This window comes from Electrona antarctica, assembly GCF_951216825.1.
Source record: "Electrona antarctica genome assembly, chromosome: 5".
In the NCBI taxonomy this organism is placed as follows: domain Eukaryota; kingdom Metazoa; phylum Chordata; class Actinopteri; order Myctophiformes; family Myctophidae; genus Electrona; species Electrona antarctica.
This window is the reverse complement of record NC_136810.1, coordinates 57,294,248-57,320,721: the sequence shown is the minus strand read 5'-3', so window position 1 is coordinate 57,320,721 and position 26,474 is coordinate 57,294,248. Positions and strand designations below refer to the sequence as shown.

The following is a 26,474-nucleotide window of genomic DNA, read 5'->3' as shown; positions in this document are numbered from 1 at the left end:
TCAGAATAGGAGTTCTCATGAAGTACCCTGGGGTTAAGCCTTTGTTCTATACTGTCTGAAGCTTGTCTTAGGTGTGAATCAAAACACACAGCTGTCTGCTAACCAAATGGCTATGTTAATCTTCACTCCACCCTTCCTGTATTCTAAGTGTATATTTGGTCTCATGTTTTCAGTGTAAAGTTCATCAGTGTTAGCTGGCTGGCCACCACGGTCAGTCTGCTGGGAGCTCCCGCGGGTCAGGGCCGCGGGACGCTCTCTCTCTTTGTCTTTGGTTTCAATAAATGGTCAACATGGATCTTCAGTTCATCTCTCTGCCTGCGTTTCTCCGACCATCTGATGCGTTGATGACTACAGTTTGCTTTAGTCTAGAGTGTTCATTTATCTCTCCACTTTAGTGAGTTTAGGGTTAATTGGGTGTGAAAATACACCACAGTAGTACAACAACAACTAATTACAGTAATGGAGGAATGGAACACCTTGGAATTTCAAGTACTGTACTTGGAATGGAATTTCCAGAACAATGGAGGGGAGTAAGCCATTCATTATCCATGCATAATTTTCATTTGACCAACAACAAACTGGTTCTAACTGGTTCTAAATGTTCTCCTTTGACAAACAATGTTCTAATATGAGAAATAAGTTAAAATAAACATGAAATAAACACGGGGCGAGATATCCGTGCGTTGGGGCGAGATATCCACGCTGTGGGGCGAGCTGTCCACACTATGGGGGCGGGCTCTCCACGGCTCGGGGCGAGCCGTCATCACTTTTCGAAATTCTGTGGCGAGCCGTCTTCACTTTTCGAAATTCTGTGGCGAGCCGTCTTCACTTTTCGCGAGGGCGAGTTGGAAAAGGGGCGAGTCGACCTGGTACCCTAGAGAATACATTATATCTCTCAGTTGGAATGCAGACAAATCTGTAATGGTAACCAGAGAACTGGCCATTTGAACACTACAATACAGTGTATACTGGCTGAGGATGGGAGAAAGACGTTATTTTCTGTGTCACTAATCATACATCACAACATTCACTTAGTTGTGCCACAATGTCTATTGTAAAATGTCTAATAAAAAGTGTCATATACTGACAGGACTGGTCAATGCCTGACAACAAATTAGTATACAGCAGGGGTCCTCAATAGGCGGACCGCGTTCCACGATGTGGTGTGACTGTACTAATAAATATAGAGCCCCGCTCTCCGCTGGCCGCCGCGCTCATGGGACCGGACCTTAGTATTTTTCAAAAATATTAGTGGACCTTCAGCATTTCTAGTTGAGGACCCCTGGTATACAGTATTGTCAAAGCGCCCCTCCACAAATGGCTGTAGACACAATATATAATAATGTACAGACACAGTATGTATTTTGTAACACGTTTTATTGCATCCATACACAACATATGTCACCAGAAAAATATGTACAAAATGTGATTTTGGGCTAATTTCTTCCCTGTCACATGCAATGTCTAATTGTAAAGGTAAAAAAAAATCCAATAAGAAAATCCATTAACAGGGTAAACAAAATCGATCTATACATACGGCTGTATGGTCACAACAAATATACCAAAGGATGTTCCACACACATCACAATCATTTGGGTTTCTCTTCAGTGTGAGTTTTCTGGTGTTTTCTAAGGGTGGACTTGTCATAGAAGTGGTGGCCACACTGATCACATCCATAGGGTTTATCTCCAGTGTGAATGCTCTGGTGTCTTTTGAGGCTGTCCATTCGAGAGAAATGTTGTCCACACTGATCACATCCATAGGGTTTCTCTCCAGTATGAATTATCTGGTGTGTTTTAAGGCTGTTCATCTGAGAGAAGCATTGTCCACACTGATCACATCCATAGGGTTTCTCTCCAGTGTGAATTCTCTGGTGTGTTTTAAGGGTGTTCATCCGAGAGAAGCATTGTCCACACTGATCACATCCATAGGGTTTCTCTCCAGTGTGAATTATCTGGTGTTGTTTAAAGTGAGTCAATTGAGAGAAGTGTTTCCCACACTGATCACATCCATAGGGTTTCTCTCCAGTGTGAATTCTCTGGTGTGTTTTAAGGGTGTTCATTTGAGAGAAGCATTGTCCACACTGATCACATCCATAGGGTTTCTCTCCAGTGTGAATTCTCTGGTGTTTTTTCAGGGTGGACTTGTCAGAGAAGTGTTGTCCACACTGATCACATCCATAGGGTTTCTCTCCAGTGTGAATTCTCTGGTGGCTTTTAAGGTGTGCCATTTGAGAGAAGTGTTGTCCACACTGATCACATCCATAGGGTTTCTCTCCAGTGTGAATTCTCTGGTGTGTTTTAAGGTGTCCCATTGTAGGGAAGCGTTGTCCACACTGATCACATCCATAGGGTTTCTCTCCAGTGTGAATCCTCTGGTGTATTTTAAGTTTGGACATTGTAGGGAAGCGTTTTCCACACTGATCACAGCAGTGGCATTTTTGCTTAGCCAAGCTTCTTTGTTCATTCACCTCTGGTAGAACAGGGAAGCCAGACTGATGATGCAACACTGAATTGGAAACAAAGGAAATGTTGTTTAGAGGCATTCCTTAAAAATAGCTAAAACTAGTGTGAAGTACCCAATTATCAATTTAGCATCCATTTATAATTCGCTTCTACAATCGTTTTATATTTTAGAAAAGACACAAAAACAGGTAGTCAATGCTAATATTAAATCAAAAACAAACATGACTAGATAAAGAAAATCCTTATGGCATGCTGTATATCCATAGACACAGTAAGTAACTTACATAGGTGTTGATGATCATTGGGTCCTCCCTGTTGAGCAGAATCGTTTGAGGTGGCATTGAGAGAGTCCATCTTCGCTTCAAGCCTGGAGTCCACAGTCAGATGAGATCAGAAAGTATTGATATCCTGGAGGAGTTGTGGAGAACTGACAACTACAAACTCTTCTTATACTAGAGAGCCTGAGGTGGAACCACTAACTGCTAGGTGTTGATTGGCCAAAGAGGAGAACAATAGAATCATCAGCCACCAATCACAACCTAAGAAACTGCTGCATGTGCTCCACCCCTCTCTGACTCCTCCCCCAGGTCATGCTCTATGCAACATTCTAGAAATAAACTGCTAACTGTGAGATTGCTTTGTAAGCTTCATATTTAATATATGAATCTATCTATATCCAATATAGAGTATCTGACTATCTGGATAATATATGTACAGTCTAAATATATTGAATAAGTGGATATTAATGAAGTGTTACTGCAGCAGAGCCATTAAGAGGATTTCTTTACATTATTTCAGATACGGTAGAACCAGCTCTGGTGAAGAAACAACAAGAAAAACAGGTTTTCACTGTCACCCACCCCATTGCAAACAGTCTTCATAAATAGTACACAAGCCTTCACATCTTGTCTTTTACAAGTATACTTTATTAAGTTGCAATGTAAGTTCAATTAGAAGACAGTGGTTAGCCGCAATTTGCAACTCTAGATTGTTTTATAATGGGATGAATCTAGAGTTGCAATACCCTCCATTGACTCCCCACTCATCCATTTGCGTTTGCGATCTGCTTGTCTTAAACGACGTTAAACTCACCAACATTGCAGCTGTAGTCCAAGCTTGAATTATCCTCTTTCAATCTGCCAAGCTTGTTTTTCATAAAAATCCCCTGTAGACATGTTATGAGCTACTTTCTGTCAAGAAGAAGAAATGTTGGAGCTTGGAAGCGCTCGTTTTTATTAAGGTGTCGCGCTGCTGCCCCCTGCATTATGTGCAAATGCGAATTACGACGAGCGCTTCCAAACTCCAGCAATAATCACTTGCACAGCATTTCTTGACAGAAAGTATAGCTCATAACATGTCCACACTGATCACATCCATAGGGTTTCTCTCCAGTATGAATTATCTGGTGTGTTTTAAGGCTGTTCATCTGAGAGAAGCATTGTCCACACTGATCACATCCATAGGGTTTCTCTCCAGTGTGAATTATCTGGTGTTTTTTAAGGTGGGTCAATTGAGAGAAGTGTTTCCCACAATGATCACACCCATAGGGTGACACGGTCAGCCTCTCCGCTGACCGTGTCAGTGTAGTGTTGCTGCAGGAGTGTGAATGAACCGTGCGGTCACTGGAACAAAGCCACCGTATTAGCATTTGAATACCTGTTCTGTGAACACCGTAAAGGTGTGTGCCACTGTGCCTACGTGACAAAATGACCAGGGGAGGGGAGCTTCAGCCTTCAGTCAGTGGGTGCTATTCGGCTTAATATTGTGTCAGTGTTGACGCCGTTGTGTCACATGCTACTTAAAGCAAAAGGAAAGTTTGACATTTTTGCCTGCCATAGGATGTTAATGGTACCTCTAAAAAAAGGAATGTATGTATATAGACAATATTTTAGGCCAATAAAAAAGGCTATATACCGAATTTCCCACCCGTCCACCTCGGCTGCTGGACTATCTGGAGAGAGTGTGGAAATATAGTGGCCTTCTCCATCGTCAAAGTTGCCCACCCCTGTCCCAGAGGATGACGACGCTGTGTGGTTCTCAAAGTGGAGTCTGCCCCCCCCCCCCCCCCCCCTTAAGGGGATTCCAGATGGTCACCATCAAAATCTGTCCACACACACACACACACACACACATACACACACACAGCCTTAAGATGTATACATTTGGGGGGGGGTTCTTGACATGGGAATGTTTGGGAACCACTGACTGACTGACTGCCAGCCAGGCTATCTGATAAGCATTCGTCCAGATTCGTCTTGTTCAGCCTCATTTAACACAATCGCACCAAAACATGTCCGTCCACTGAACTCCACCCATGTGTTTATGATCTGTAGCTGCCGTGAAGCACGTCTACTACTTTATGTGGTAGTAGAGGGGGGGGGGGGGGGGGGGTCAAAGTTGTTGTGAGAACCTCAGTGGGACCACATGTGGGTTGTCTGCCGTAGCAGACAACCCACAGGGCCGCAGCACTCCAGATTGAAACAAAATCCTTCTAGGTGCAAGGCTCGAAGATATAAGTTGAGGTGAAGAAAATGCCAGCACTCATTGTATGTCCTTTTGCATGATTTCTATTTACCTTAGAGTGAACAAACGTACGCGTTTCGGCCTGTATGGCCTTCCTCAGCATTATAGCGTCATAACGCTGAGGAAGGCCATACAGGCCGAGACACGTACGACGTCTGTTCACTCTCGTCAGAGGTAAAAATAAAATCATGCAAAAGGACATACAATGAGTGCTGTATGTATTTGTGCCTTGAATCTCTGCGTCCACTAAACTGCGGTCGTCTCTTTCCAGGAATTACTTGCTTTTTTGTTTTTTTCCCCCTCACTCTCGATGTTAAGCCTTATTCATAGCTAATCGCAAACACGTGCGCACGCAAAGTGTGTTTACATATCGACGCTGTCTGGCAGAGAAACCTCATCTCCATACTCCCAACTTTTTGGGATATTTGTAAATGAATGCTCTATACTTGATCATATAGTGTCACAAAAGCATCAAAAGTAGCAGATCTACAAGCTCTGCAAGAGCAAAGGATACGTTTTGAGCATGTAGATCTTCTACTTTATCCCATTTTGACCTGAGATCAGATTCTATAAATGTCTTCTACATCCTGACAGTTTTCTGAAAAAGCTATGTCGTTCTTCGATTTTTCAAAAATAGCAGACCTACAAGCTCGTAGCGCGCCACTCGGTGGCGCGCTATGAGCTTGTAGATCTGCTATTTTTCAACACCAAAAGGGGTTCCCGCCCAGAATGGGTTATATATCGTTGCTGTCGGGGGGAAACCTCATAACTCCATGTTTGAGGTTTTAGATTTTTTGGCATAAATCAGTGCTATTGAACACCCTTTACGTCTGTGTGTTGTTTCGAAAATATTGAACCAATGGAAAGTATAGTAAAAAGTGCTTTGGACAATACCTCTTAACTCCATTGAACCCTCAAAATGTCTGGTAAAGCAACTATAACTCCACCACCTCTCATGGAAGTAATTGACAATATATAAAGTTACAACACCAACTTTGATGAGGCTGTATTGCCAAAAATATATTCTTAATTTCCTGAAAAATGTATATTTTTAATTTCCTGAAAAATGAACATTTTGAAGTTATGAGGTTTCCTCCCGACAGCAGAGATATTATATATATTTGAATCATAAAAGGCTTTCACGCGCGCGCACACACACACCCGCACACACACAATAAAAGTCACAAAGACACAAGAACCAGATTTACATAAATCACTTATATTTACAGACATTTTCAACATAAAAAAGTGCCTTTCTATGTACAGTACAAGTAGGATGTGTATGCACGTATAAACCTACACACATATGCATAACCAACATTATGTTGACATGAACAAATACTTTTTCACTGTAATTTATTCATTTGTTGTGATGTTTTCTTTGTATTGTCACTAGCACCGTGAGAACTAACAGTTGCCTGTAAGGTGTACTTTTTGGCCATGCACCCCCTGTTACCTCCCGACCTAGCTGATGCACCCCCTGTTACCTCCCGACCTAACTGATGCACCCCCTGTTACCTCCCGACCTAACTGATGCACCCCCTGTTACCTCCCGACCTAGCTGATGCACCCCCTGTTACCTCCCGACCTAACTGATGCACCCCCTGTTACCTCCCGACCTAGCTGATGCACCCCCTGTTACCTCCCGACCTAGCTGATGCACCCCCTGTTACCTCCCGACCTAACTGATGCACCCCCTGTTACCTCCCGACCTAACTGATGCACCCCCTGTTACCTCCCGACCTAACTGATGCACCCCCTGTTACCTCCCGACCTAGCTGATGCACCCCCTGTTACCTCCCGACCTAGCTGATGCACCCCCTGTTACCTCCCGACCTAGCTGATGCACCCCCTGTTACCTCCCGACCTAGCTGATGCACCCCCTGTTACCTCCCGACCTAGCTGATGCACCCCCTGTTACCTCCCGACCTAGATGATGCACCCCCTGTTACCTCCCGACCTAGCTGATGCACCCCGTTACCTCCCGACCTAGCTGATGCACCCCCCCCCCCCCCCCCGCCTACATGGAAATATAAATTGCATGAGCTATATAGAGACATATATTTAATTTTTATCCACATATATGAACCTGAATATGGCATAATATATGCAGCATATGCTATATTCTGCATTACTTGCCATATATTGGCATATGTTAAAATATTTAAAATAAAACCATAGCAGCACCATTAGACTTTTCATGTCGTGCACCACCTAGAAGGCGCTCGCGCACCACAAGGGGGGTTTAACCCATTAAGGGAGGGTTTAACCCATTATGTTATGCTTTAGCTATTGAAAAATAGCAGATCTACAAGCTCATAGCGCGCCACCGAGTGGCGCGCTACGAGCTTGTAGGTCTGCTATTTTTGAATAATCGAAGAACAACTGACATAGAAACATAGCTTTTTCAGAAAACTGTCAGGATGTAGAAGACATTTTTTGAATCTGATCTCAGGTCAGAATGGGTTGAGTCAGTGGGTTTCAACCCTTTTCACATCAAGGTCCATTATTTATTTGCACGGAGAGGCTTAAATGATGAGATTTAAGCCTCTCAGACCCATGAAGACTAGCTGGGGAATATGCTGTTGTCGTTGGATAAGACTTTGTCCACAATTCCATGCTGTATTGATATTGGTTAGGAGAGATAACAGTCATGATGTGTAACGATAATGTAACTCTTTGAGAGTGTGAAATAAAACCAAATGGACCCTTAGTTACGCTCTCACAAGTTAACCCATTAAGGACTGGAACTCATCACCTATAGCTTTTAACCAATTTAACCATTATTTTAAACTTTAACTGTTGAAAAATCGTGAAAATGTGTGCAATTCTTGGAATCTATATTCTTTCACTGCAAACACTTTTAACTCATAACTTTGCTTCTGGGCTGGGGGGGGGGGGCATCTGAACATATTTTCAGATGGGGGTCGGCGGCCAATTACATGGCCGACATTCTGGGAATCCTTGACATGAAATAGTTTGAGAACCTCTGATATAGAAAAAAAAGATTCCATCATTTTGAAGACATTTGTAGAATCTGGTCTCAGGCCAAAAGATCTACATGGGTCCATTTGGTTGAAATGAAATGATTACTATATTTACCCAGGGTATCTGGGCTAAGCTCAAGAACTTGTTTCCAGCCAGGCCCTGCTCATAGAACATTTCATCGTAGTGGTTCAATGCCTTGTTCAAGGGCACTTCAGCGGTGGTAATTTTAACGTGTCGGACCGCTGATTCGAACTGGCGACCTTCCGGTATCAAGACCGCTCCGCAATCCGTTCGGCCACCGCTGCCACAAAACTGTTAAACTGTTAAAACTGTTAAAACTTAACAACTCTCCATCATTTAGCTGGGGACCAGGAACCCCCTCAAGGAACACTGATTTAAGTGGTTTAAGGTACAACAGGTCTTGAAGCTTCTGCAGTTCCACATGAAGTCAAAACACACACCCTCACCGGAGCAGACCTCCGGAAGCGCTTTGACGCAGTGTGTGGAATGTGAGTGCTCCCCCCCCCCCAAGCCATTGTTTTGTGTGTGTGTGTGTGTGTGTGGGTGTGCATGCGCACGCGCCTACAACTTTGAAGATCAGCAGTTTTGACTACTTTGTTGAGACACGTTTGAACCTGGAAGTAGGACATTAATCTACTACAGAACACATATCGTTGCTGTTGTTTTTTCAGGTACATTAACGCCCTGGCTCGTAGCTACCGCAGCGCCACACAAAAGCATGCACCACTTCCCGTACGGTACATGCCTGCTGATTAATGGGAATTTAGCAAATCTGTGATTTCAGAAATAGGAACTCCCAGATCATAAATCCAATTTGGCTACTGGTTCTGGCTATTAATCTAAAGCAGTGTTTCACGAACCTTTTAACTCGAAACCCAAAAGAGAAATGTGTCTCCCTGTGGATCCAAACTAGTCATTATAGCCGATCGTGTAGCGTAGACTGTATGTATAGATCATCTATTTCCACACATTTATCACATTCATGGAATTTATTTGATGAAAATGGATGAAATTCTGTTACCATATCGTAAAAGACAAAAGATATTTGATATGTATTTGCTCGTGACCCAAATGGGCGCGCGACCCAAACATTGCGTCCCAACCCAGTGCTTCATGGGAAAAGCTGATGTAAACTGATGATGAAGACACGAAAACTATTAACATAAAGAGACATACATATAAAGAATAAAACATCTATTTTCTGTGGAACTAGTAAATATATACAGTATGTTACACATTAACATTCCTCATAAAGCCTTTTCAGTGTTCACAGTATTGTCCTTAAACTTTGTTACATTTTAAAGGCAGCTCAATCTGCCTCAGGGTGGGTGTGTGTGTGTGTGTGTGTGCGTGCGTGCGTGCGTGCGTGCGTGCGTGCGTGCGTGCGTGCGTGCGTGCGTGCGTGCGTGCGTGCGTGCGCCACTTTCAGTAGTGTCCATTTTGAACCTACTATAAGCATTCATATTCTGGGGGGGTAAGATTAGCCATTCATTCAATTCACAGTCATTCAATTAATTTGAAGATCAAATCATTCAACAGTATATATAATGGGGAGCATATTTTTGGTCCGACATCCTATAACAGTCCGAGACGCAATGAATGAGAATCAAAAAGGTTCCTGTTGGTCTGTCCAGTTCCCCTACTGCAACATCTCTGTTGCTCACCCAGCTCATTAAAATGAACGAACAAAGCTTATCATCAAGTGCTGAAGTCACTTAACAAGCGCCATTTAAATCCCCATGCAGAGATCCTGTTGTCACAGCAACAGCAGGTAAGAATGAAACCCAGGACTAATGGAGTTAGAATGCTAAGAGCAAAGTGGTCGCTCTGGATTAAGAGCGTCTGCTAAGCCTAAATTGTAATTGTCATCACGAACCATTGATCATTAATTTGAATCAGCTGTGTGGACGGAGGTCTCGTACGGAAAGTAGGCCAGACTAATTTGACCTTTCTGATTCCTGTCAGGTTGTGGTAATTCTAAATGAAGAAAGCACGCACGACTCCCAACTCGTCTCCATCTCATAGATCAATTTACCGGGTGCACGGTCGAGACAAACACACTAAAACCAGAGAATACCATGCAGCACTTATGTATTGTTTCATTAGGTAGGTAGGTAGGTAGGTAGGTAGGTAGGTACTGTAGGTAGGTAGGTAGGTAGGTAGGTACTGTAGGTAGGTAGGTAGGTAGGTAGGTAGGTAGGTAGGTAGGTAGATAGGTAGGTAGGTATGCTATGCTATGCTGCACACAAACAGCACAACAACGAACGCGTTCTGGCGTGAAGCCAACACTGACGAAGGCTTCACGCTGAAACGCGGTTGTTGTTGTGCTGTTTGTGCCCAGCATACTATAATGAAACAATAAATAAGTGCCTTTAAACTGGATAGTTCAGATTTGTTTTAACTTAAGCTGTATGAAATACTTGCCATTAATATAGTGGTTGCAACTGTATTAATTGATTTCCCGAGTCCTGTGGTGGGAGTTCTGCTCTGGTTTTGGTCAATATGAAGTAGTTCCGGTCATTTTGTGGGGGGCACTGGGGCCATGCAGTAAAAGTAAATTAATTCACAAAACTAACGTAATTTGTATTGTTGACCTATTTCTAAAATATTAGCGCAACGTTCGTTCAACTTTGACCCCCCTATCACATGGAACTATGTTTTGGGCGTAGTGATATGGACACAAAAAACATAGTTCCGTGTGATAGAGGGGTAAGAAATGAACGAAAGTTGCACTAATATTTTAGAAATAGGTCAACAATACAAATGACGTTAGTTATGTGGATTAATTTACTTGTAATGCGTGCCCCCCTGGGCCCCCCACAAAATGACCAGAACTACTTAATATTTCACCAAAACCAGAGCAGAACTCCCACCACGGGACTCGGGCAATCAATTAATACAGTTGCAACCACTATATTAATGGCAAGTATTTCATCCAGCTTAAGTGAAACAAATCGGAACTATCCCTTTAAGGACAGTTCAGTGAGTGCTGGAATTCCCAGATTGTGATGAACGACCGACAACTGGAAGTCAATGCCCATGTATAATTCGCATTAAGGCCACTGGCAACCCGTCGATATATTCCCATTCCCATGGGCGGCAGTGGCTCAGCGGTAGAGTGGCCGGTAGAATGTCCGGATGGGAAAACCGTGAAGTTCGATCCCTGTGCGGGCTGCCCCAGAGTTAGTGTCGGAAGTGCCCTTGAGCAAGACACTGAACCCTTAATTGCTCCCGATGAGCAGGTCGGTGTCTTGAAGGTCGGTGTATGAATGTGTGTGAATGTAATGCACAATCTATATGTAAAGCGCTTTGGATAAAAGCACTATAAATGCATCGTTCACCATTCCAAATGTTACTCTGTCTGTATGGACGGAATGGAGGACTTGGGAGAAGGGTTGTTGTCCAGCTCTCTCCAGGTTCCCGAGGAGCCCGTGGGGCTCCGGTTAGTGGTCATCCTGGTCAGCAGGGTGGTCCTCCGGAGGCTGCTGTCCGAGTCCTCCTTCTTGAAGTCCTGGTTGAGGCGGCGGCAGCAGCAGCGGAAGCAGTGGGTGAAGTCCCGCAGGAGGTGGCCGCTGAAGATCATGTAGATCCAGGGGTTGCAGCAGCTGTTGAGGCTGGCCAGCAGCGCCGAGAGAGTGACCGCCGTGTTCTCTGACTCTGAGAGAGAGAGAGAGAGGGGAGGGAGAGAGGAGAGCAGAGAGTCACCGTCGTGTTCTGAGAGAGAGAGGAGAGCAGTGTTGTTTTTGGCAGCACATTTTGATTTTAGTTTTAGTCATAGTCTCTTGAATAGTTTTCATTTAGTTTTAGTTACATTTTAGTCACCTGGAATGTCTTAGTGTTAGTCTAGTTTTAGTCGACTAAATCTACAGTTGATTTAGTCGACTACAATGTATTTTGGTGGGCCTTGATGTTGTCGTAATGACTGATTTTACAATTGCTGAAAATAGCAGATCTACAAGCTCACAACGCGTCGCATGCAACAAGTGTAAAATGACTCATACTGGATCTCTTGTCCACTAGTCCCCTTCCTAGCATTTTAGTCTAGTTTTTAGCTGTTGACGAAATTGTCAATACATTAGTCTTACATTAGTTTTAGTCATCATAGCTTAGTTTTCATTTAGTTTCCATTTAGTTTCCATCAGTGAAAAAAGGTAGTCGACGAACATTTTTCGTCTTAGTTTTAGTCGACGAAAACAACACTGGAGGAGTGGAGAGCAGAGATCAGACAGAGTGACCGCCGTATTCTCTGAGTCTGAGAGAGGAGAGCAGAGATCTCAAAAGAAATAAAACAAGGGCAGTGTGGTTCTCGCCACGCCCCCATTTGAAAAGGTTTAGTGCCACTGGGGACGCCCCAGAAGAGAACTTTTTGTGTTAAAAAAAAAACACCTGAGTTCTAGATTTGTCAAAAATGATGTAAAAAAGTGGATGTATGGTTGACATGCAGACCAAGAAAGAAATAATCTCTAGGTTACTATTAAGAAATACCAGCAGGTGATGCATGAAACAATGACAAAAACAGCACAGAATATGTTGGATGATCATCACATACTTTTCGGTGCACAAAAACCTTGTGGTTTGAAACACCACTGCCTTCTGTTGTTAGTAGTTACCCTTACCCTGAAGAAGGCAGTATTATCTGTCCGAAACGTTAGTTTCTCTGTATACTCATTAAACCTTGTGCATTGGCAGCTATATGCATGTGCGGATATTTTTCTCCATTTTGTTAGTAGTAGTTAGCCTCGTTCCCAGCCTCACTCATCATCTGCGAAGAGAAAAGTCTGCTCACAACAACCTAAGGCAGAGAGTGTTCTGCCGGATGTGTCGGGCCGGAACATCCGTTGGTTGTATTTCCACCCGGATAACGACATTGTTCGACGAATCACAACACTTGTTTCATTCACACGGAGAAGGTAAACAGATTTGTAGATTATTTGTCAACGTCATTTCCTTGAACGGTACTTCCGCCCCAAATCCTGCTACACCCATTTTGGGCGGGAACCCTTTTGGTGTTAGCATCATGTTATGCTTTAGCTATTGAAAAATAGCAGATCTACAAGCTCATAGCGCGCCACCGAGTGGCGCGCTAGGAGCTTGTAGGTCTGCTATTTTTGAAAAATCGAAGAACGACTGACATAGAAACATAGCTTTTTCAGAAAACTGTCAGGATGTAGAAGACATTTTTAGAATCTGATCTCAGGTCAAAATGGGTTTTAACCTGCACTCAACCTGGTCTTACCCATGGTTTGGTAGTAGGAATATACACGGAAGCACCCGGGAGGAAGTGGACTAAGACAGGAGAGGAGCTAAACCCGAGTTCCTGTTTCTACACAAAAAATCACACCCGTGTGAACTGAGTGGTGTAAGGTCTTATATAGACTGATCAGCTGTGGTCTGACGTAATGTCTGACGTAATGAAATCACACCCGTGTCACCGTGTGAACTGGGTGACCGTAGCAACCGTGCTAATTTTTTTAGCACAGACAGACAGACAGACAGACTAACAAAGCCAGTTGTAGGAGTGGTTTACACCACTCAAAAAGGAGGTTGTGCAAAAACTAAGAGGAAAAAAGGAAATGTCTCTCTTTTTTTAAGGGGCGCTATAGCCCCTTATATGCCCAGCTTTGTGTGTTTGTGTGAATTTTAGCGATGATTTGATTGGCTGGTTACCCCATAGCGATGATTTGATTGGCTGATCACCCCATAGCGATGATTTGATTGGCCGAGCAAAGTACATATGATATTATGGATAAAATGTAGGGATGGAGCTCGTTAATTTGTATTGATAACGAGCACTGTATCGATCAGGCTTATCTAGCCGGCAAGCATTTTCTATTTCGTGGAAAGACGGGAGACTCTTGTCTTGATTGTTTAAACATGATGTCATGGGCCGCTATGCTCGATAACAGGCTTGATAAGTCCAAAGCTTAAAGGAGAATTCCATGCTAGAAGGCTTTCTTACCTTTATTTGTAGTTGTTACGTCCCCACCAAAGAGGTCCAGGTGTTATTTTTTGCAAAAGCGCATTATTGGCTATTTCCCCTACCATAAGCCCTCAATGAATTGAATGGGGCTATGGGGTGTTGTGCTAATTCGCTTATTTCCATCGCTCAAAAATCATTTAAAAATATATCCTCTCTTCATAATGTAAATAGTATCCCAAGCAGCACACTTTACTACTTATTTCGATGGAAATAAGCAAATTAGCACAATAACCCAACCCCCATTGAGGGCTTATATTAGGGGAAATAGCCAATAATGCACTTTTGCACAAAATAACACCTGGACCTCTTTGGTGAGGACGTTACAACTACAAATAAAGGTAAGACAGCCTTCTAGCATGGAATTCTCCTTTAATGATAACAGGTACTCCACTCCATTGCCTAGCAATGTGTGTCCCCGGCTGGGTCCCTGGCTGGTTCCGTCCAAGCACGCAAATAGCGTTTTTTTCACCACAAAGTGTCACTGTTGCGCAGCATAACACACACGCACACACACACACACACACACACACACACACACACACACACACACACACACACACACACACACACACACACACATTGCTATAATTCTACTCACCATCCCACTGGAAGTTCTCGTCCCACACGGACCACATCTGCACGATGAAGAACGGCGCCCAGCACACGATGTACGCCAGGACGATCACGAAGGTCATCTTGACCGTCCGCAGCTTGGCCCTGGATATGGTGGTGACGCTGCTGACCGAGTTCTTCCCGATCAGTCCCTTCTTGGTGGCGGCGGAGGAAGATCCCCCCGCCCCCCCCCGGCGCCCTGGTCTTGTAGCGGACGTTCTTCCAGATGCTGTGGCAGATCAGGCCGTAGCAGAGCATCAGCACGGCCACGGGCACCAGGAAGATGCCCACGGTGATCCAGGTGATGTAGGCCTTCAGCCCCCACGGCCCCACGAAGTGGCCCCAGCAGTCGTACACCTCGGAGCCGTGCTTCACCTCGCTGGTTGGTTGCAGTGGTGGGAAAAAAGTACTCAATTACCAATTTAGAACTACTTCGTTACAAGTAAAAGTACGGAATTGAAAATGTACTTGAGTAAAAGTACAAAAGTACTCATATTGCAGAATGTCCCATTTCACAAGTTCAAAATGTGTACAAAGTCTATTGAAAATAGCAGATCTACAAGCTTGTAGATTGGCTATTTTCTAATGGCCAAAATGTATAGGGTTGAAGTATGTTTTCTAATCAAAATTAAAATCGCCAAAGTAACTAGTAACTAAAGTTTTCAAATAATTGTAGTGAAGTAAAAGTACAAATTTTGGCTCTGAGATGTACTGGAGTAGAAGTAAAAGTACTGGAAATTGGAAATACTCAAGTAAAGTACAAATACCTCAAAACTTAAGTACAGTACTTAAGTAAAGGTACTTAGTTACTTATTTAGTTACCACTGGTTGATTGATTGATTGATTGATTGATTGATTGATTGATCAACAGTGTAGAAAAATAGAGGGGGGGGGGGTAACTTTTTTTTACAGGGGCCAGTTTCAAATTGCAGCCGCCCGTTAAGTGCTCTTTGAGAGCAGTTTTGTAGGAGGCTATAGAGACACACGGGGACTACAAATTTCACGCCCCCAAATGAGACAGCGTCCCCACTTCTGGTCCGTTGGCACGGATACTGCAGGCCAGCCCATAGAAGTCCATTGAAATTCAACTGTAGTTAGCCTACTTTTAAAATAATATGAAATGAACTGAAGACTATATTGATTTGAATAAAAATATGTTTCCAAATGTATGAAGTGTCTTTGTCAACATATATTGTTGTTTTCTCAATAGAGGATGTATTTCACATTTAATTTACCACTTGAATGAGTTACCCATAATGTTAACGGAGCAGAGGGTTGACGGCAGACAGAGAACCTGTCGCTTTTACGGGACGTCACTGCCTTTACGAGGCTACGAGCGCCGACTTTGAAGAGTGGAATTCTCAATATACATCCCGATCCCGACTGACTTTGTTATTCATGTCTATATTTTGAACATGTTACAGGATTACTATATATGTTCTACCTACCACGGAGCTCCGTCGGTGTGTTTTACCGCTGTCAACTTGTTGTATAATTAACTTTGCTGAATAGTTGCATGGGAAAATAACCCAGCTAAATGGAGGAGTGACATCCTGACATTTTCAACTACCTAGTGAATTCTCCAGATGAGTATTAATAATAGTCTTGCAAGATGCTGTTTAGATCATTTTCAACAAATACATAGCATATAAAACGAAATACAACAAATATATCTGGGTATTGAAAACCTCAAGGGATGCATCCGTGACGTATATACCGTGCGACCACTTTGACTTGAGATTTACAATGCTAGCACTTTTCACAAACTGACGGAGTATATTATAGTACATTGTTGGATGTATATTGAAATGGCAGGTATGTGACATTGAAAAGGACAAATTAAACATAGTGGACACTTTATTAGAACACAAAAGAAATCGCTATAGCCTCAGTAATGAACCAGTGAAATTAGGGTATTTTATGATGCCTCTCATAGGGATTGCATTGGCAGCTGCAGTACACAGTTGAAACGGACCAGAAGTGGGGCCGCTGTCTCATTTGGGGGTGTGAAATTTGTAGTCCCCGTGTGTCTCTATAGGGATTCACATTTCTTAACGGCTGGTGGTAGGGCGTTCCACATTTTAGTGCAGGCATAGCATTGTGCGAAATGACTTTTAACCCCTTGTTTGAGTCGAATTTGGATTGAAAGTGGTTTGTGGAACTCCCTCTGGTGGTGTGACTGTGTGTGAGTGTGGACTTCGTTGACATCAAGGAAGTATTTTGACGGGTATAGCGAATCTTGAAGACCAGGGCCCATATTGCAAGTTGCTGTACTCATCAACCCTAAGCCATTCCAGCCCTATATCAAAATGAGCGGGGGTGAGGTGGGTTCTGTGAGTTGAGGGCCAAGTATAGTAGCCTGACCTGAGGGAGAAGATGAAGTACTGGGGCGTGCTGAGCGCCAGGCTGCACGCCCAGGTGGAGGCGATCATGACGTAGGAGCGGCGGGTGGACTGCTGCAGGGTCTTCAGAGGGTGGCAGATGGCGATGTAGCGATCCAGCGTCATCATCACCATCACGTAGGTGGAGGCGAACATCCCCATCACCTGCCAGGGGGCGGAGGAAAGTAACTGTAAGAGCCATGTGACCTATAATTCACCCTTTGTCAGCCTTCTGATTGGTCCCTGACTGACTAACCAGCAGGCTCTTTCTGCCTTGTTCCGCCTTGGTTCCGCCTTGTTTATGTTGAATTTGCTAAAACATCATTTTTGGAAAAAACAAACATGATATGCCCAGTCACCGTGCTGCACCTGTGATGTTCCTTTTTACTGACACCAAGTTTAAAATAACAATTGAATGCACAGAATATCAATATGAAGCAACTGAAAAACCTGTTATTTCAATGGTAGTGTATAGAGAGAGAGGATTTTTGTCCAACCACGAAACCGCAACCAATGGTTGCAAAGAGGGGCACAGGGACTTGACAAAGGGTGAATTGTCACTGCAGCCCAGGTATTTAACCAGGCTCCTGATCAGTTGCCTTTATTTGCCAGTGGCAGAGGCAAACAGTTTTTAGACCAATGTAACGCCCAAGTCCCTATACTTGGGTGCTACTGGTTGCCGAGGAAGTTCAGACACGTGTTCTGATGACCTGTATGCGTCGACGGTTATGTTTTTTTGTATGCAAGAGTATAGGACTTTGAGCAGAGTAAATGTCATCTAATATAAACTCAGTGAACGTTCGCATATCAGTTTCTGGAGCACATGTGTCTGAACTTGCTCGGCCATGTGAAAATAGCCGATCTACAACTTGCTTGGCCATGTGAAAATAGCCGATCTACAAGCTCACAATGCGTCGCGGTGGGACTATGGGAGTAAATGAGAAAAAAGAGGTTGAGCATCAGCAATGGTTTTCAGTGGAGTGCTAAACCCAAATCCAGTATACATTAAAAAAAAATAGGAATTTAAAAATTCCAAAAAAGGTAGCACATCCAAAAATTAAATAAATGGCGGAACAAAGTATACTCAAATTTCCATTTCTTTATTGGCACATACCAAAAAGGAACGCTTAATTGTGCTTTTTCGGCTATGCAGCCTTCATCAGAGCATGAACTATGGGAGTATTTCTATGCAGTATTGGATACTTTTATTTAAAGGTATATTCAGTGATTTGACTTAATTCAAATATCACTTATTTTTTTTTTTTTTTCTGGATAATCCTCCCTACTATAGAGTGTGCTGACCATATAAGGAGTTCCTCCCTGTCCCCAGTGAGCCCCTGGGGTCAAAAAACCCTAGTTTCAGTTTTGGTGGCGGGTGGCAAAACCTTCATCCAATCAGGATGAGTGGGGCCTTCCTCCAATCATGATCGAGTGGGGACGGGCCTTGGTGCACATGCTGTTGGCCTGTTGCACTTCCGCCCACTGTAGAGCGTGCATGTGCACATTTTGTTACCGGGGCGGACTGGGTGGTTTTCCAAATCACCCAAATCACTGAATGCTCCTTTAAGTAAGAAATGGGAGTACTTTTTCCACCCACTGTCTGAAGGGGTGGAGGAAGACAGTAAATCAAGTTGTATCGACGTCACAATATCAATATGAGAGCAAATATACAGGTCGGTCTTCCCTCAGAGAGAAGAAATATAGGCACTGGTATCAGTTTATTTTTAACACATTCTGGGCGGGAACCCCTTTTGGTGTTTTAAGCATTAGTGTTATCCTTTAGCTATTGGAAAATAGCAGATCTACAAGCTCATAGAGCTTGTAGATCAGCTATTTTAGAAAAATCGTGAAGATGCGGCACAAATCTTGGAATATATATATTCTTTCAGAGCGACCGTTTTTAACTCAAATCTTTGCTTCTGGGAGGGGGTCCCTGTAGGAACAACATATTTTCAGATGGGGGTCCTGCGGCCAATTACATATCATTTTTGGGGTCCTTGACATGAAGTAGTTTGAGAACTACTGGTATAGAAACAGGTATTTCAAAGTAATGAAATTAAATGAAATGATTACTATATTTACCCAGGGTATCTGGGCTAAGCTCAAGAACTTGTTTCCAGCCAGGCCCTACTCATAGAACATTTCATCGTAGTGGTTCAATGCCTTGTTCAAGGGCACTTCAGCGGTGGTAATTTTAACGTGTCGGACCGCTGATTCGAACTGGCGACCTTCCGGTATCAAGACCGCTCCGCAATCCGTTCCGCCACCGCTGCCACCTCGTCATTTTTAAAATCGGGTTTGATTGATTGATTGAAAATTTGATTAACAGTTTGCAGAATTACAGTACATTTCAAGCACAAACTCAATACAAAGGCTGTTAACTGTGAGTGGACGACCCAATTAAGCATTGCACTTGTTTACAACACCATGTTCAAATCATCAAAACATTTAGAGACGTACAAATAGACACTTCTATATAGACAAAGAACAGTACAGGAATTCATCATAACTAAATGGGTTAAGGCTATCGATGGGAAGTTATACCACCATTTATCACACTGCTGTTAGTGTGGGAAAACAGCACATGATACCTGACTCGCTCAAACAACCGGCGTTACACTCCAGTCTGAACTGAACTGGGAAAACCTGCTTTCTGCTTTGATGATGCTCCCGTTTCATGGCACAAGCTGAAGCTTGCGCTACAAAAAAAAGCTTAATAACCTGATCTTATAAATCTTCCTGCCTCACTATGTAACTGTTTTATAGGCCTACTAGTTTTCCGCTTTGGTCTTATTTTGTCTTGACTGTCTTAATTGTCTTAATTGTTCATGTTTGTGTAATCAGCATTGCAAATTTAACCCATTTTGGGCGGGAACCCCTTTTGGTGTTTTAAGCATTATGCGCTTTAGCTATTGAAAAATAGATCTACAAGCTCATAGCGCTACGAGCTTGTAGGTCTGCTATTTTAGAAAAACCGTGAAAATGTTAAGTGCTATCTTTGAATATATATTCTTTCAGAACGAACGTTTTTAACTCATATCTTTGCTTCTGGGAGGTCCCTGGAACCTATTTTCAGATGGGGGTTGGTGGCCAATTGCATATAATCTTGGGGGTCCTTGACATGAAAATGTTTGAGAATCACTGACATAGAAACATTGGGTTTTTCAGAAAACTGTCTGTAGAAAACATTTGTAGAATCGTCCTCAGGTCTAAAACCTCACGCTCTTTTGGAGAATAAGTAAAGATTTCAATCTGATTGATTGATTGATTGAAAAATGTATTAACAGTTTGCAGAATTACAGTACATTTCAAGCACAAACTCAATACAAAGGCTGTTAACTGTGAGTGGACGACCCAATTAAGCATTACACTTGTTTCCAATAGGGTCCACAATGTTCAATTAATCAAAAACATTTCACAGTACAAACGAGTCGACTATGGCCACTCACTCACACAGATCACCGTTGGTTATCTTCCCGATCTACACAAGGTCATTGTAAGAATAAAATAGGGCTTAGTAAGGTTAATGTAATCTTTTGTTACTACTGATATTAATCTAAAAATCTATAAAGTATCTATAACTATACAGTTTTAAAATAATTGTAGTGGAGTGAAATGCACAATATTTGCCTCTGAGATGTTGTGGAAGTAAATGATTGTAAATGGTTAAACATTCAAGTAAAGTAAAATTAAGTCAAGATTGCACTTATAGCCTACAGGTAGCCTAAAGTGATCATTTTCGCTTACAACGTAAAAGGTTAAAAAGTTATAACTCCATTTTCTGATAGAAGCCTAATAATTGCTATAGTGTTTGTTCAGTAACAGTTTTCCATGCCACTCCACCAGCTTCTTTAATAACAGAAAATATGTTTTCGGCTTGGGCTACAAATTTCAGCCAATCAGGGAGAGAGAATTACCCATTTTATGAGCTTTGATTCCATTACTGTTCCAGTTTTTTCCAATTTTTATTTGTGTCTTCACTTCCAATTTCAGTTGTTTATCGTGTTCTCCTGATTGATCCAGACCTGAAAATGTAATTTCTCACCCTGAGACGATTCTACAAATGCCTTCTAAATCCTGAAATCCTGACAGTTTTCTGAAAAACCCTATGTTTCTATGCCAGTGGTTCTCAAACATTTTCATGTCAAAGACCCCCAAAAATATATGTAATTGCCCGCCGACCCCCATCTGAAAATATGTTGTTCCAGGGACCCCCCAGAAGCAAAGATTTGAGTTAAAAATGTTGGCTCTGAAAGAATATGTATTCAAAGATTTGCTCTAAAATAGCAGACCTCAAAAATCACACCTGTCACACAGGTTATCATCGTACATCATGATGACGTAAAATAGTAAAAAATCTCCATTCAAATTGTCAATGGGAATTTAATATTTGTTTAAGACGATGTTTGTGGACGGAAACTAAAAGCTCAATGTATGGCCCCTCAAAAAAAAGAAAAATAAACGAGCATCACTGACTTATTTATGGTTAAGTCGGTGAGTTCTAAATCGATATATATATTTCCGGACGGGTGTAGGTAGCCTACCTGCAGGTGTTTGACTATCCTGCAGAGGAAGTCTGGTCCGTAGAAGCGGTAGGTGATCTCCCAGCACAGCTGGGGCAGCACCTGGAAGAAGGCCACCACCAGGTCGGCCAGGCTGAGGTGCTTGATGAACAGGTGCATGCGGGAGGCCTTCTTCTTGGTGTGGTACATGGCCAGCAGCACGCTCACGTTCCCCACCACGGCCACCACGAAGCTCACGCTCAGCACCGTGATCTCCAGCTTGGCCACCTCCTCGTTCCGAGCGAACGGATCCGTCCCGTTGTTGCTGTTGTTGTTGTTGTTGTTGTTGTTGTTGTTGGCATAGTCCTGGATGGTGTAATTGTCGTCGGGAGAAGTCGTCGACGTCGTCATCATCATCATCATCATCGGGTCATAATTGGTGACCGTGGGAGTGAACGTCTTCAGAGACTGATTGAGTCCATTCAGGAGCCGCGCCGTGTGGTTAGGAGGACTGTGCATGCTGGCGCAATCCTCCCCTTTTTGCGCGCAGGTGGCGCGCCTTGCTCCAAGCGCGGTGTTGTATCTCTCTCTCTCTACCTCTCTCTTTCTCTCTCTGTGTGTGTGAGTGGAACAACCTGACTTGAAGCACTGTATATGTGAGACCCAGCTCTCTCCGCTGGCTTCTGGAGACTGACTGCCCCTTTTAAAGTCGAGTCAAGTTTCACAGAGCTGGTGCGTAAATGCGCAAGCAGCCCAAAGCCCAGCCCCCTGGTGCAGCAAACAGCCAGTGAGGGTGTGTGAAGCGGACCCACGCCCACCACCCATGACTAAGACTGTCAACAAAGCCGGGTTAATTCCCAACCCCCCTTTTTAAATAAACATAAGACAGTTATCTTTTTTCCTATCTTTAAAATTGTCTAGACAAGGACCCTTTAGTTGAGCCAGAGACGAAGCAGGGACTCCCACTACATATTGGATTCATGTTAAATGTGTATTTTCAGACATTTTAGGACTTGAATTAAACTTTGTAATCTTGACCTTTGGCACCAGTACGTGGTCTGCTCATTTCCCCTCAACACCAAACCTCTTTGCCGGACATTAGCCGAAAATAGCAGATCTACAAGCTCACAACGTCACGTGTCACAGGCGTGAGATGCAAAGTCCCTATATGGCAAGCAGTCTCTCTGTCTGAGGACCACCTATAGCAGTCCCGGACCCCTTGTTGAATACTCCTGGTCTAGGCCATTCGTTCTCAAACCTTTTCATGTCAAGGATCCTGTTCCTGGAAGCCAAAATTAATGTTTTGGACCTCCGTACTACAAGGCTTGTTTATTTTACCTTTCATTTTTTCCCCCTGGACGCCGCTTCGAGAAGCTCTGTTGTTGCAGCACCCTCCCTCCAGTGCAAACGGTTATAAAGTCTGCTAGAGGTTGATGACAAGTGAGACAAACAGAAACACGGGTCTGGATCGTATTCTGAAAACATGTCAGGATAGTTCCAACATTAAATAGCCTACATTTGGTTCCCGAACAGCACACCACTACCAATGTCTTTCCCTCGTCACCTTCAATATAATGTTCCACTTTTCATGCCCCCTCCACGCACACACGCACGCACGCACGCACGCACGCACGCACGCACACACGCACACACACACACACACACACTTTCATCCCTTTCAATGCCCCTTGTTTATCCTTTATCCCTTTCCAAACCTTTCTATTAGGAATGGACAAAAATACGTGGTGCAACCTGTTCCCCTTCGAGAATGGGCCCAAACACTGGGGGCGCCGATGGCCGAGTGGTTAAGGCTTATGTATCACATAATATAGACTCGAAATGCATGAGTCGCAGGTTCGATTAGCGAGCCCGACGGACGGCCTCTGCTGCGTTTGACTTCCTGTCTCTCTCGCTGTTTTGTGTCACACTCTACATAGTCTTGCGTAGCCAGACAGCTATATTCCACAATCTCAGAATGCTATATATAGTCTGGGCACCTCCCCAGAATCTGTGTAAGGAAGCTGACATTTCCGTTCACAAAAAAATTATTTGAAAAATGTCCATTTCTGCTAAGCAGCAAGCTATTATATGCTTAGATTATTTATATTTATATTATGATAAATGTGCGCGACTGCAAAGACGAAATGGGAAGTGGCGATGACGGAGGAGGCTTATTCACATCCGCTTATAGTATAAGCGGATGTGAATAAGCCTCCTCCGTCATCTACATAGGGGTGTCAAACTCATTTTGGGGCAAGGGCCACATTGCGCGAAAGGTGACTTGATGAGGGCCGCGGCCAGTTGCAGCTCACATGGGTTGACTTACACTACTTGATACTTGGCTTTGTTTTCTAGACTGTTTATTGACATAAATTGACTTTATTTGTATTACAGTTGTAGGCTACAAGACGTTTGGTATGAGATGTGGAAAAAAGACCCAATAAACCACTCGAAAATAGTTAAAAATGCAATCATTATTTTATCAAAAATATCCAAAATGGCAAATTGACATGTAGCCATCATGAAATCTGACACTTTGCATCTCTTTGCTTTGACTATCGTGTGTAAGTAGACTATATTCCTCACTTGGTAAGGGAAATGAAACTCTACTGAGCTGTAACAACTATGGTTAGCCTCTCCATGTCCTGCTGTATCAGAGTGTGAGGAGAGTAATCCACAACAACTCAACTAGTAGTTGAATAGACTGTTAACGAGCCCATCAGTGACAACATTCCGCACCGGCCCACGGATCACCAGTTTGACACCCCTGGCTTAGACCATAGCTATTCCTTCCTTCCATCCCACACACACACACACACACACACACACACACATTCCTGGTACTCAGCTGTTCATTGTTAAGCAATTAACACTTTGTGTGCCCACACACCACAAAAAAACCCAGAGTGCCCACGTTTTACATTCATTTTTCTGACACAAAATTTTTAATAAATGGCCGGCGGGCCGCATTGGGCGGCTCCGCGGGCCGCATGCGGCCCGCGGATCGCCAGTTTGACACCCCTGGCTTATACTGTATATTTCACACGCTGCCCTCCCCAACCTAAACTCACCAAAACTAGCTAAACTAAACACTATAGTCTCTGGAGTGGGACGGTAACTGCTTAACCCATTTTGACCTGAGATCAGATTCTATAAATGTCTTCTACATCCTGACAGTTTTCTGAAAAAGCTATGTTTCTATGTCAGTCGTTCTTTGATTTTTCAAAAATAGCAGACCTACAAGCTCGTAGTGCGCCACTCGGTGGCGCGCTATGAGCTTGTAGATCTGCTATTTTTCAATAGCTAAAGCATAACATAATGCTAACACCAACAATGGACCGCAATGGAAACTAGAAAAAGTGCCCCTCGGGGGACACAGGTCTCCACCAGTGCAGGTCAGGTTGTGGCCTCCTGGTGGCGCTATAATAGGCCAATGTGAAAAGGGTGACATTTGTTCTTACGCCTTGGAGGCAATTGGATGATTTGAGGCATTTTGTTCCAAAAATGTGTTTTGCAAAAATCCACCTGTTGGTGGTGCTATAACAGGCCAATGTGAAAAGGGTGGGATATATTCCTCAGCCTAGTAGGAAAGTCTTTGAATGATTTCACGTGAATTGCACGCTCCGTTCATGATTTGAGGCTTTTTTGTCAATCCTGCAAACTTTGAAAGCCAATGTTAGCCAATTAGGGTGGAATATGAAATATCTGACAGATCCGTCTTGAACACATGACTGTAGAGATGGTGTGTAACGATTTGTGGGATCTTTTGACATAATCTGGAGGAGTAATAACAAAAAAATGTGTTTTCCAAAGTCGGCCTCCTGGTGGCGCTATAACTGTTCTGGAACATTTTGGGCAGATGTTCATCGTTGGCATCCAGGGAGTGTGTGTGCAAAATTTGGCATGGACCAGGTTAACGGTGCCGAAGATTAGCTGGTAACAGACGGAAAGACGCACACCCAGTCCTGCAAACTTTGAAAGCCAATGTTAGCCAATAGGCCTATCTCACAGCCCCCTTTCCACGCCCCCTTCCGGTAGCTAGTGGTGTCATTTAACATTTACACTTTTTTTCTCTAGAGAATCTAAGTACATTTCCTAATGTTAAAATGTCAAAGACCGATAATAATGTGAAGAAAACACAATGGTATAAAAACTCAAATAAGTAGAATAAACCTTACCTTTACAAAACAGTAGTTTGTGGCTTGTGAAAATACCTCTTTTAACATGGAAGCCTATGGACCGCAGAAAAAATAACACCACTAGCTCCAAAAGGGGGCGTGGAAAGGGGGCGGGGAAATGCTGTGAGATAGGCCTATTAGGATGGAATATGAAAGATCGGACAGATCCGTGTTGAACACATGACTATAGAGATAGTGTGTAACGTTTTGCGGAATTTTTGGACATAATCTGGAGGAGTAATATAAAAAAAAATGTTTTTCCAAAGTCAGCCTCCTGGTGGCGCTATAACTGTTCTGGAACATTTGGGGCAGAGGTTCATCGTTGACATCCAGGGAGTGTGTGTGGAGAATTTGGCGTCGACCGGGTTAACGGTGCCGGAGATTAGCTGGTAACAGACGGACGGACGCACACCCAGTCCTGCAAACTTTGAAAGCCAATGTTAGCCAATTAGGATGGAATATGAAATATCGGACAGATCCGTCTTGAACACATGAAATAGAAGATACTGTGTAACGATTTGCGGGCTTTTTGGACCGAATCTGGAGGAGTAATATCCAAAAATGTGTTTTACAAAAGTCGGCCTCCTGGTGGCGCTATAACAGGCCGTTCTGGAATTTTTGGGGCAGAGGTTCATCGTTGGCATCCAGGGAATGTGTGTGGAAAATTTGGCGTCGACCGGGTTAACGGTGCCGGAGATTAGCTGGTAACAGACGGACGGACGGACACACACAGGGCTCCATTTTCGTCACCGCTAAACCCCTTATCCCTAAACTTCTTTGCCTTTTTTTTTTTACAATTTTGCTAAACATTTTTTAATAGTTAA

The 26,474-nt window shown here is 43.3% G+C and overlaps 1 protein-coding gene across 1 annotated transcript; it reads right to left on the bottom strand.

The window, feature by feature from the left end:
• Nucleotides 1-11,327: 11,327 nt before the first annotated feature.
• Nucleotides 11,328-22,043, bottom strand: avpr1aa (arginine vasopressin receptor 1Aa). Its single transcript, XM_079500884.1, is given in 5 exon segments — nt 11,328-11,654; nt 14,576-14,759; nt 14,761-14,968; nt 16,954-17,135; nt 21,515-22,043. Coding segments are annotated over 5 exon segments (1,356 nt in total). The 5' UTR covers nt 21,992-22,043; the 3' UTR covers nt 11,328-11,349.
• Between the last annotated feature and the right edge of the window lie 4,431 nt (nt 22,044-26,474).